The 10,848-nt window shown below is 42.2% G+C and overlaps 1 protein-coding gene across 2 annotated transcripts in view; it reads left to right on the top strand.

Annotated features, from left to right (window-relative positions):
• Nucleotides 1-10,848, top strand: part of LOC109313505 — a 176,447-nt gene that overhangs the window by 54,833 nt on the left and 110,766 nt on the right. For both annotated transcript variants that reach the window (XM_019540114.1, XM_019540115.1), the window contains exons 12-15: nucleotides 982-1,134; nucleotides 3,055-3,199; nucleotides 7,342-7,500; nucleotides 9,954-10,072. In XM_019540114.1, the coding sequence (XP_019395659.1) occupies nucleotides 982-1,134; nucleotides 3,055-3,199; nucleotides 7,342-7,500; nucleotides 9,954-10,072 (576 nt within the window). The remainder of the gene's footprint in view (nucleotides 1-981; nucleotides 1,135-3,054; nucleotides 3,200-7,341; nucleotides 7,501-9,953; nucleotides 10,073-10,848) is intronic.

Below are 10,848 nucleotides of genomic sequence, written 5' to 3'. Positions count from 1 at the left end.
GGGATCCTATGACCCCAGCTGACTTCCTGCCCTTTGGGCAGGGGGCTGGACTCGATGATCTTCTGAGGTCCCTTCCAGCCCTAATGTCTATGAAAATCTATGAAATATTTGTATCCAGAAATCCAGAATTTCCCACTACATTTTTTACCCCAATCAAAATAAGATATGGTTTTAAAGTACTTGAAATAGTTTATGCTATACCCGATCTCCTGTCATGCTGAAATGCATATGAACTATATTTTTATGTCTTTGTAGTTTTACTGTTCCAAGCCCAATTTCACTTAAGTGCCATTTTGTGACACAGGGAAACAAATTTTCTATGCATGTACAGCCTTGTCTCAACTAAAAAGGATTTGCTGGTATATGCATCCTAATGTAGTTGGTATACTGAAGACACGGTTTACACTGGCAAAAAAGTGGTTTTATTGGCACCAGTTTTCCGCACGAAATAAGTAACTCTGGCAAAAAGGGCTATGTTGGTAGTATAACTGCTTCTACAATAGCATTTTTGCTGGGATAGTTTTTTGTTTTTTTCACCATGCTACTAGATATAACTATGCCGACAAAACTTTAGTTTGTGACCAGGTCTAATTCTCTGGCTGATAGGCAGATGGTCTTCAATCACCTTTTTTGATCCAAACTGCTAGCCTGGATCAAGGGTGCTACCAGTAATTTCTGTTCTGAAATTTTGCAAGGAAAATTCAGCTGTTCTAAAGTATCTAATATAATACTCTTCACATCCTGTCTACAGGTGAATTTGGTTTGTGGTTCAGTCTTATGATCAGATCATATTTTCTGTTCATTGGGAATGTCTCATGCTGCAATAAATTGCAACAATGAGCAGAAGTCTGTTTTAGGCAGAGAATTTTGAAGCAAGGCATGATAATGTGGCCATAATAAAACATTGTGTACAGATGACTGGATACGTTTGCAAGAGTTCCAGCTCCAGTTTCCCATCCTGCCTTGCTTTTGTATTTTCAGACACAATTAGTGTTAAAAGCAATTGGAAATGCAGGTCTGGCAGCCACATCTCTTACTCCTGTCCTGAGTTCATGTGCATTCCAGAAAAGCCACCCTACCGAAATCCGACTAGCAGCCATACAGGCCTTCAGACGCATTCCCTGCGCTGCCAACGTAAGTGACTGACACTGTCAGTGGCTGGTGGTTGATTATTGTTATATTGGATTGTAGACTGCATGCTATAAATTACGGACTAAACAAATGGCTGGAAACTGAGTTTAAAAGTATTTCCCAGCAGAACTCTTTCTGGAAAATACCATGCGCTTCTTAGAGAAGCGGAAGAGCTATTTGGAGGATTTTTTTGGACAAATGTCATTTTTTTCATAGGCAAAAAGGTACAGGTAAACGAACTATAAATACTGCATTATAGATTATGAGGTACTATGTCTTGGCTTGTGTTTGGACAACTGTGGCATCCCAGTTGGCTTGTTTTGGTACCTGTTGCTGGCTTTCTAAAGCAGTAACTTGAGTTGTGTGGCTTGCATGTTTTTGCTGAAGACCTTAGGGCAGTTTTTTGTTTCTGTTTCTGTGTTTTTTAACATTCCACGCCTCCGTCTCCACTTGTGAAATGGTAAGTCTCAGTACTGGAAGTTTGATGCAGTAGGCAAAATAAGGGTTACATCTAGGACATTCCTTTTCTTAGCTAGCTGGAGGAAAGAGCTAAATATAGTTGTTAGCACAGCACTTGGTATAAAAGTCTAAAAAACTATATCCAGCATGTTTTACTGAAGCAAAGCTTGCCTAAAGCATGTTTTCTACAGAGAAAGACGACATTTTCTGTAACACTTGAGAAGACTTGCATGCTGAGTTATATCCAGAAAGATAATGCATTTCCTGCTAATTTTATGAGTCGATGTATTTACCATGTAAGCTGGCATGTAAGTGACAGACATGATCCTGTCATTGTTACTAGGTCACAGCTGCCACTGAAATTGAGTGAAATGTTGAATGCAGTTTCATGGTATAGACAAGTGGTTTTTTTGCAATATCTTTTTATTGAACCAACTGTCTAGGTGGGAGCACAGGTGGATTGAGGAGGGGTTTAGTTGTGCAGTTGCATCCCACTTTTTGATTGCTGCTCCACTCAGATTTTAAAAGAAACTGTCTAGCAGGAGCAGCTGCATTGTTGTTCACATGAGCTGAGGGAGTCAATTGACTTCGTGGCTCATTATTATTTAGCTGATTTCTGTTAAAGGCTCTTTCCTTCATAGATGTTAACATTTGATCTTCTGCTAATCAAGGTATCCTTTCTTATACAGTTATCCTGGTAACATTTCTCTGCTCACTTCCAGCATGTCCAATAAAGGTGTACCACAACCTAGGACCCCGTACTGGGTTGCTTTACTCCCTGTGGATTCAAACCCACAACAAATCAGTCAAGATGGGGAAGGGAGGGACAGGGTTGAAGGCAAGTACAGCTGCATGCTGGCTGTGATGCAAAGCTCAGAGGCAGGAGGGAATTGCAAAGATGAGGCAGAGGGAATCGGTAACTCCTTTCCTGGGTTATTTCTTGCAGTAGGTGATGTAGTCTGGGATGCTGAGCCAGCGGTGTAATCAGGGCAGCATAAAGCTGGGAATAGGTGGAACCAGAGCAATTGGTCTCTCCGGATGGGGGCACTACAAAAAGCTGAAGCAAGTCCTTTCCTGACCCAGCTGTTTGTTTCTATATGTTGAGAATGGAGGGCAGCAGAGACCAGCTATGGGCATGGTGTGGGGCGGGGGGTAGTTAAAGCCCTGCCCCTGCCTGTCCCTTGGTCAGGGTCTTAGGGGGGTAGGAGGAAACATTTGGAAGGAGTTCTGAGGGGAAAGGGGCTGGATGGGAGTCATGGCAGCAAAGGGCTTTTGAAGGGAAGAGCATCTGCTCACATAAAGAAAACCTGCTTACGCACAACTGTTAGCAGGACCAGACTCTTTATGTGGAACTTTGGATTTGGTCCGGTACTAGTGAAACTTTTACCTTAAAATCAGTCCATGTGAGCTATGTTTGGGTACTTGGGTCCTTTAGCCTGTTTCTGATGATTTTTCCCCTTTTAGCGCACCATATTAGTCCAGCTGTATCAAGCCGCTGATGATGATGTGGAAATAAGAATTGCTTCATATTATATAGCAATGAAATGTCCGAGTAAAGAGCTATTTCGCCAAGTACAACAGACTTTTCAGCGAGAGACATCTAGCCAAGGTCAGCAGACAAGTACTTTTAATATTTTAATTTCTGGCTCTTTTAAAGATTTTGACTTTAGTAGGAATCTTAAGCTGCAAGCAGCAGCAGCCCATCTCAGGTCCACCTTACATACTTTAAAGCAATTATAATTGGCTTTTTTCCTTTAAAAAATGAAATAAAAGCAAGAGAGGGTTTCCCCAGTTTTTTTCACTTTTTGTAATAGACACCCATTTATAATATCAAGGAAAATTAGGGATAAACATGGAGCCCTGCTAGGTATTATTACATTCTGAATACCAAATGGCTAATTGCATAGTTTCTGGAATGGAGAAAGAGAAAAGTACCAGAAAAATGAACATTTTCTACATTTCTAAAAATAACATGGTAAGAAATGAGGATTGGAAAAATATTTTTCCAAGTATTTCTTTAAAATGTTCCTTGTTTCCCTGACTTATATGTGTCTACTTAGTGCAGAGTGCACTTTTGTTATTACTGATTCACCTTTTACTGACTACAGCTTCCACTGCGCTTCTCTCCTTGTCACTTTGCCTTTGCTGTAAGCTGAACTACCCCCAAACATTACAGATGCAATAGAATACAACATACAGTGGGAAATAAATGCAAAGGAGGCCAAAACTAAACAGCAGAGACAAAGCATGTCTGGAAAATCCAGAGAGAGATGCATTGATTCTTTTTTTTCATTAGTTGATCAAAAAGCTTGTGGAAACCTTAAGAGGTTTTTTATTTTTCTGGAACGGTCAGCAAGACTTGCCGAGGTATCATTGTGACAGGAGCAGCTCCTCAGACCACTGGAGAACAGTGTGGAAACGACAGAGGTAGTGATAAGCAACAGGAACAGCAAATCATTAATAAGTCTATAAGTGAAAAATACAGTTAAGAGAATAAGGTGGTTTAGAAGGGATCTAAAAAACTTCTATCTTTCTTATGGACTTATAATATGCTGAAATATATTGTACCTAGGTAACAGTGTAGCAGCTATTTAAAACATGTATAAATATATCTGGAAAAATAGTAGAGCTCAGACAAGTATTATTACTTGTTTGCTTTATTTCATCCTGCTTACTTGAGTAACTCTTTGGGGCTAGGTACAGACAGTCAAAAATAGGGCTGTGTGAAACAGCGCCGTTCCATTTCCACTTGCGCTTTGAGGTTTTGACAGAACAGCGTTTCGTTTCAAATTTTGTCTGGATTCAAAACTGCTGTGCCATTTCATTTTGTCAAAACAGTGACACTAGGGCTGCATGAAACACTAGGTCTCTGGGATTTTCAGTCCAGAATTATAGCAGCAGGACTTTGCAGGGTTGCTCATCACTTCCCCTCCCTTCTAGGTGCCTATGGGATTTGTAATCCACAGTTGTAGCCAGCAGTAAGTTTGAGCAGGGGAAGGGGTGTTCAACCCCCGTTCCTGGTCCCAGACCCCACCTGGGGTTTGCCGAGGGAGGGGCAGTCCTCCCCGTTTTGACTGGCCTGCATCTCCAATCGGGCTTGTCCCCCACCCCTTTGTCAGCCAGCCCTCACTGCCCCAGGTAGGAAATGGAGGGGCGGGGTCAGCCCTACTCTGTGGAGTAGGCAGTACAGCCCAGCCCAGGGCTGCAGAGCATGCTGGGATGCTGGGAGACTGTGATTTAATTTGAGGCAGGAAGGGGTCTGGGAGAGAAGTTTCATAAACTGGTTTGACACAGATCAGTTAAGTCTGATACTGCATTCAACCAGGTTTATCTTAAACCCGTTTCAGCCATTTTGAAACTGGTTTATGTGCACTGAACATCTGTTTTGTTACAGTTTTAAACCAGTTTCTGATCACTTAAACTGGCTGATGTGTAACTTCTGTCCCTAGCCTGATTGATTACTCTCTGATCTGAGCCAGATTGCTGCCATGAGAGGCTGAACTAAATGCTAAACCTGAGCAGAAACACTAGGCACCACACTAGGTTTCAAACACCGATTGTGTGGTGAATTGTCCAGAGAAGAAGCAAGTTCAGTTAGTATGAAAGGAATAAGAATTAGGGTTGCATAAAAGCGAAAAATCTGTGCAGCTGCTTTTGCCACACACGAGTACTTAAACAAATTCAGGGCTGGCTGTGAAGGGGGTTTGCTCAGAATGGTTTCAGCAGTCATCAATTAATGGTTATAAAGCTCAGTGATTTCAAGTCTGTTGAGAATGAATATGTTTTGCGATCCTCTTCTCGTTAACGTGATGTGGAGAAAATAAAATCAGGGCTTACTTCTACAAGCAGGAGTCCAAAACGATTGTTTGTCTGCAGCAGTGATCAAGGTCAGTAGTCTTAAAAGCCTGTGTAGTGTGCCACTTTTCTCCTGAACCACTGTACTTGCAGAATGTAAACAGCCACAGATACAGTAGATAACATACCCAAAGCTTATGTTAGACATACAAAAAACCTAGAACTCTTGGCTTCAAAATGATACCTTTTATTAGACCAACTGGGAAATTGCAAGAAAATTGTCCTTTTCTGCAAGCTTTCAGGATCAAAGTCCCTTCATCAGGCTCTGGGAAAAGTGTAGATGGTACCAGATGGTAAAAAGTCCTTATAAGTAGGAAATAAATTTCATTTTTGCACAGAGGAAGCTGAAAATGGAAGGCTGTCTCCCTCTGGGTCCATGAGAGTGTCTTTTAAAAGTCAAGTCTTGCCTCTTGTGTCTCCCCGCCACCCTTGCACCTGGCTTCTGCCGAGGTTTTTAAAGCTCCTGCAGTGGTGATCGCAGCTGCCGTCATCAGCCAGCTGCTGCCCAGCTTGATTGACAGCCACTTGAAAAGGTGGCACAACACCAGCTCATGCAGCTTCTTCCTGTTCCTGTCCTGCCTCTCCGGTGGGTTTTGAGGAGGGCCAGGATCCCTGAGTCTTCCACCGGGACTGCCGGGGTCTGTCCCTGGTGCTTCTGGTCCCTGAGGGTGGCCCCCGCCACCACAGTCTTCTTGTCTCAGGTCAACACGGCTACCAACTATACTTCTAAAGCTTATGTTGGAGTTTTTTCATGTATTTGATTCTGAACAAGGTACTAGAAAACCAAACCCTTTTATGAAGAATACAATTGTTTTAGATACTACAACTCAGGTTGTCTTATTTACAGTTAATGCACAGTGGCTGGGAGTTTCAAAAACAGTTACAGTCTCAGTAGTGAAGTACTTTATTTACCATGTGACAAAGGCTTTTCTTGCCAGTTTCCTCTCAAGTGTGTCTGCACAGCTGGGAAATGAGAATACTCTCTACACAGGGTATGGGAAACAGTGCAGCATCGGCAGCTGGATTTGCCTTTCAGAATAACTGTACCGAATCTCTTGTCTATGGTGTTTGTAACCACTAGACTACATGTCAAAGTTAGGCATAGGGTGCAAGATGACCTTATGATCAGTTCTTCTGATGACCATCAGTATGTTTCTACATGAAATAATTGCTTTCTTTTTTTTTTTTTTTTAAGGAAATGTTGAAAGTTAAATTAAAAGATTAAAAGAAAGTGAGGGGAACTGGACTGGGATGTAGGGCAGCTAGGCTCTGTTCTGGACCATGCTATTAGCTTCCTATCCTGTGATGGGGAAAGCTGTGAAGAAAAACATTCACACAACATGAAGAAGCTAAATTAAGGCTGCATTCTGACCTTCTGAATACTTGACTTTGTTCTTTAAATGTAAATTTGTATATGTGGTATTACATAATGGACAATCTTCACTGTGAATTAACAGAGAATCTGCTCTGTTGTACTAATAGAAATCCACAATATATCATTAGGGCCAGACTCCTATAACTGGTCAGCATGCCAGATGCACTTAGTTCAGAAAATCCCTTGCATACTGCAAATAATGAGGTTGATTAACTTTAAAAGCTATTTACTTAATTAGACCAATTGGTAAATTTATAACTGTCAACAGGGTAACTGCAGATAAAATCTGTCCTTTCTGTGATATTCTAGGATGCTCTAGGACTGAGTTTTAAATAACTTTGCCACTGATGAGATTAACTAGTGAGCTAGATTTTGATCTCAGTTACATAGAAGTGTATAAAGTTGGAATTAATTCCACTCAGCCAGGAGAGTGATTTTGATTTACACAGGTGTAAAGTGAAAAATCTGGCCCAGACGATTCTTTCTTCTCTGTGATTTACAGAAATTTCTCTTTGTTTCAGTGGGTTCTTTTGTTTGGAGTCACCTCTCTCAACTCCTGGAGACAGACGACCCCCTGAAAGAATACCTCCGTGACTCCATTCCTGATGACATTCTTAGCAAAGAGTTTGATTGGGAAATGTGGAAATATTCCTCATATTCAGATGTCACTTTCCATTCAGGTATGTGTGCTCTTCTTGCAAAAAAAGCCAACAGAATCCTAGGTTGTATTAACAGGAGTGTCACTTGCAGATCAAGTGAAGTGATTCTTCTGCTGTGTTCAGCACCGGTAACACCATCTGTTTTGGGCCTCGCACTTCAAGAAGGACACGTACATTTTGGGAAGAGTCCAATGCAGGACAACAAAAATGATCAGAGACCTGGGAGATGAGACTTATGAGGAAAGGCTGAAAGAATTAGGGTTGTTTTAGCTTGGAGACGAGTAGACTGGGGGGTGGTGGGCAGAGAGAGCTCATAAGTCTTCAAATACCTGAAGGGTGATTATAAAGAGGATGAAGATGGGCTTTTCTTGTGACTTTTGGGAACAGAACTAGGAACAGCAGCCTCAAGCTGCAGCAGGGGAAATTTAGACTGGAGATTAGGAAGAACTTTCTGAATATGCAGATGGTCTGGTATTGGAACAGGTTATCTAGATAAGTTGTATAAGCTCCATTCTTGGAAATTTTCAAAAGCAGGTTAGACTTGGCTGGGATGGTTAGGTGGGGATCATCCTGCCTTGTGCAGGAGGCTTGACTAGATAACCTTGTGAGATCCCTTCCAGCTCTGCTTTCCTGTCATTCTGTGTTCCTGTGTTGAGCTATAGAATTGGATGCTATGCAGCAGGCCTGTGGGTTAAATCCTTGTGGCTTTTCTATTCTTTCACCTCTTCCTTTTTTCATAGAATATTTTCAATTGTGAATTAATAGAACCCCAAAATGTATCAGAATCAGGACCATGATTCTCTCTTACTTATGTTGATATACATCAGGAGGAAGTCCCCCGAACTCTACAGTGTGCCATAAAAGTATGTGAAAAGAAATTAGCCCAATGAACTTAATTTTCCTGCCTGCCGCAAATTCTTTTGATTTAACAATCACTTTGGTGGACAGCCATTGCAGCCAAGTTATGGATAGTGTTCTGGTCCCTGCTGCCAGTGTTACCTTATTTCCTTGATTCTAAGATGAGTGTTTTTGCCCATTTTAACGTGTGTGTGTGTGTGTGTGGAGTCTCTTATATTAAATTGCATGAGGCGTGGGAAAGGGGGGAATATCCAGCTGCTTTGGCTTAGGTTCCAGTCCTACCTGAGGTCAGGGCTATAACCACAGCAGCTGCCTGCCTTCTCCTCTCCTCCCATTGCCTCTGCACCCACTATCTCCCCCCTACAACCTCTGCTCCTCAGCATGCCCCTCTCCTTCCTCCACTTACCTTGTCTCCATGCTAGCAGGCTCCATGCATGCTGCAGCCTGGGACACTGAGCACAGCTGCTGACTAGCCCATAGCAACGATGTACAGCCCACACAGCTGCTATAAGACTGGCCTGGTGCCATGCTCAGTGATCCAGACTAAAAAGGGGATGGTACCTGCCAGCATGGAGCATATGCTGGGGGGAAGGGGAAGAGCAGAGGCTTGGCAGGGGTGTGTGTGGGGAGGAGGGGGGCCCCCAAGGCTGAAGCAGGGGCAGGCAGGGGGCAGAGGTGACAGGGAGATGGGCACAAGTAAGGGGAAACCTGCTTGACCTCCCTATATTTCCTGCCTCCTCACTGTGTGCCCCCCTGCGGTGGTGGGAGAAATGACTTAAAGATGATGACCCTCCAATAATTAGAATCTATACATGTAAAATTATAACATATTTATTAATTTTCCATGTTTAGACTCTTGTTATTGGGGGGTCTTTTTAAATTCAGGGTCAACTTAGATTTGAATAAATATGGTATTTTCTATTTTTAACCAATGACTGCCCAATGTAAAATATGTGAACAGTCCAAGGAAGTAAGCAAGAGAGAGAAGGAACCCAGGTTTCTGTTCTGGCTGATTTGTTTTAATTGCTAGGACAAGGGTTTTTGACCTTTTTTAGTAAGTGTATCCCTGGTGGCCGGACATGGAGCAAAGGTAGGGGGGAGGCAGCTGGACACAGAATTGCTACCCTCGCCCTCTCTCCCCTCTCCCTGGCCCCGCTCCTGGGAGGCGGAGGTGTGGGGTGGTGGGTGGCAGTGCTCCATCCCTGCCTGCCCGCGCGTACCCCCTAGGGCTCTCCCAAGTATCAACCCGTGTGCTAGGATATTAGGGAAAAGATAGTGTTAGTGACACCACTGCCCCTTACTCTTTATTTGTGAGCTGAATTCAGTACTGTTGATGCGAGTTAGGTGTGCTTAGAGAAGCTCCAATAGATTGAGTCCTCTGGGACCTAAGCCATGCATTGTAAGTGCTCTTCCTTTATGTTATCCAGAAGTTTTGCATCTGGCACTATCCATTCATCTTTTACTGTAGGAAAACCTCAGCAAGGGATGCCCTTATTGACTGAATGTTCTCCTTTGTAAAGGACAGAACAGCAACATTCCAAAGAATGATTATACGTGAGAAGTAAATGAGAAAATTTGCTCTCCAAATGGCCTGATAGCTGATATTTGTATTGCAGGAGCTGCAGGTGCCAATATGGAGGCATCTCTAGTTTTTTCTCCTGCATCTTTTATTCCACAATCCATAATGACAAACTTGACCATATACATTATGGGGCGGGCTATAAATCTTCTAGAGGTAAGTCTGGTTTTCCTCCCATTCAGGGGAAGCCTGGAGTATTGAAACAGAGATAAACCATTTCTACTTCTAAGTACCAATTTCTTAATCAAGCTTTGCTTTTTTCTTGAGGTTATTGAATATTTTATCCTTCTGGCCCTTCATGCAGGGATAGGAAAAAAATCTTTTATTCTACAGGCTGATTTTGTACTGAAATTTATAACCATTTCCCCTGTATTAATGTGACATTCAACCTAAATAAACCCTGGTCCTCTTATGTACCTGGCTCATTAGATAAGTCTCTAAGGCCCATCCAGCTCCCATTAAAGTCAATAGAAATCTTTCCACAACTATAGTGGAAGCAGATTAGACTCCAGCATAATTAGCCTTTTAATTTAAGGGGAAGAACACTGTGCTTTTGTTGCTGAAGTCCCAGCGTTAAGTCCACGCTGACATCTTGTGATGGATTTATTACAAAGGGGTGATGCTTAAGCAACATATTGTCTTTAAATTGTATCCTCAGTTACTGGAGTTTGAGTTGTATGTTAGGTTTGTAGAATATTTAGTGCCAATGAAGATGCATATGAAGGAAACAACTCAGGTGAATTTTCAGATTTCAAGTTAAGTTGGCAACTGGAAACAAACTTGAAATTTATCTATAGCACAGAATAAAGGATGCATCATTTTATAATCAGGGCTACTAGTTGTCACTTACTAAATTGGAAGTAGCCAGTATTCACAGTCCATGCTTTCAATGGATTACTATCATATTGAAAAAGGAATATTTCTTCAGTATA

The sequence above is a fragment of the Crocodylus porosus genome, unplaced genomic scaffold (assembly GCF_001723895.1).
Source record: "Crocodylus porosus isolate Cpor-Errol unplaced genomic scaffold, CroPor_comp1, whole genome shotgun sequence".
Lineage (NCBI taxonomy): Eukaryota > Metazoa > Chordata > Crocodylia > Crocodylidae > Crocodylus > Crocodylus porosus.
Note: the sequence above shows the minus strand (reverse complement) of the source record. Positions and strands in the feature narration are given on the sequence as shown.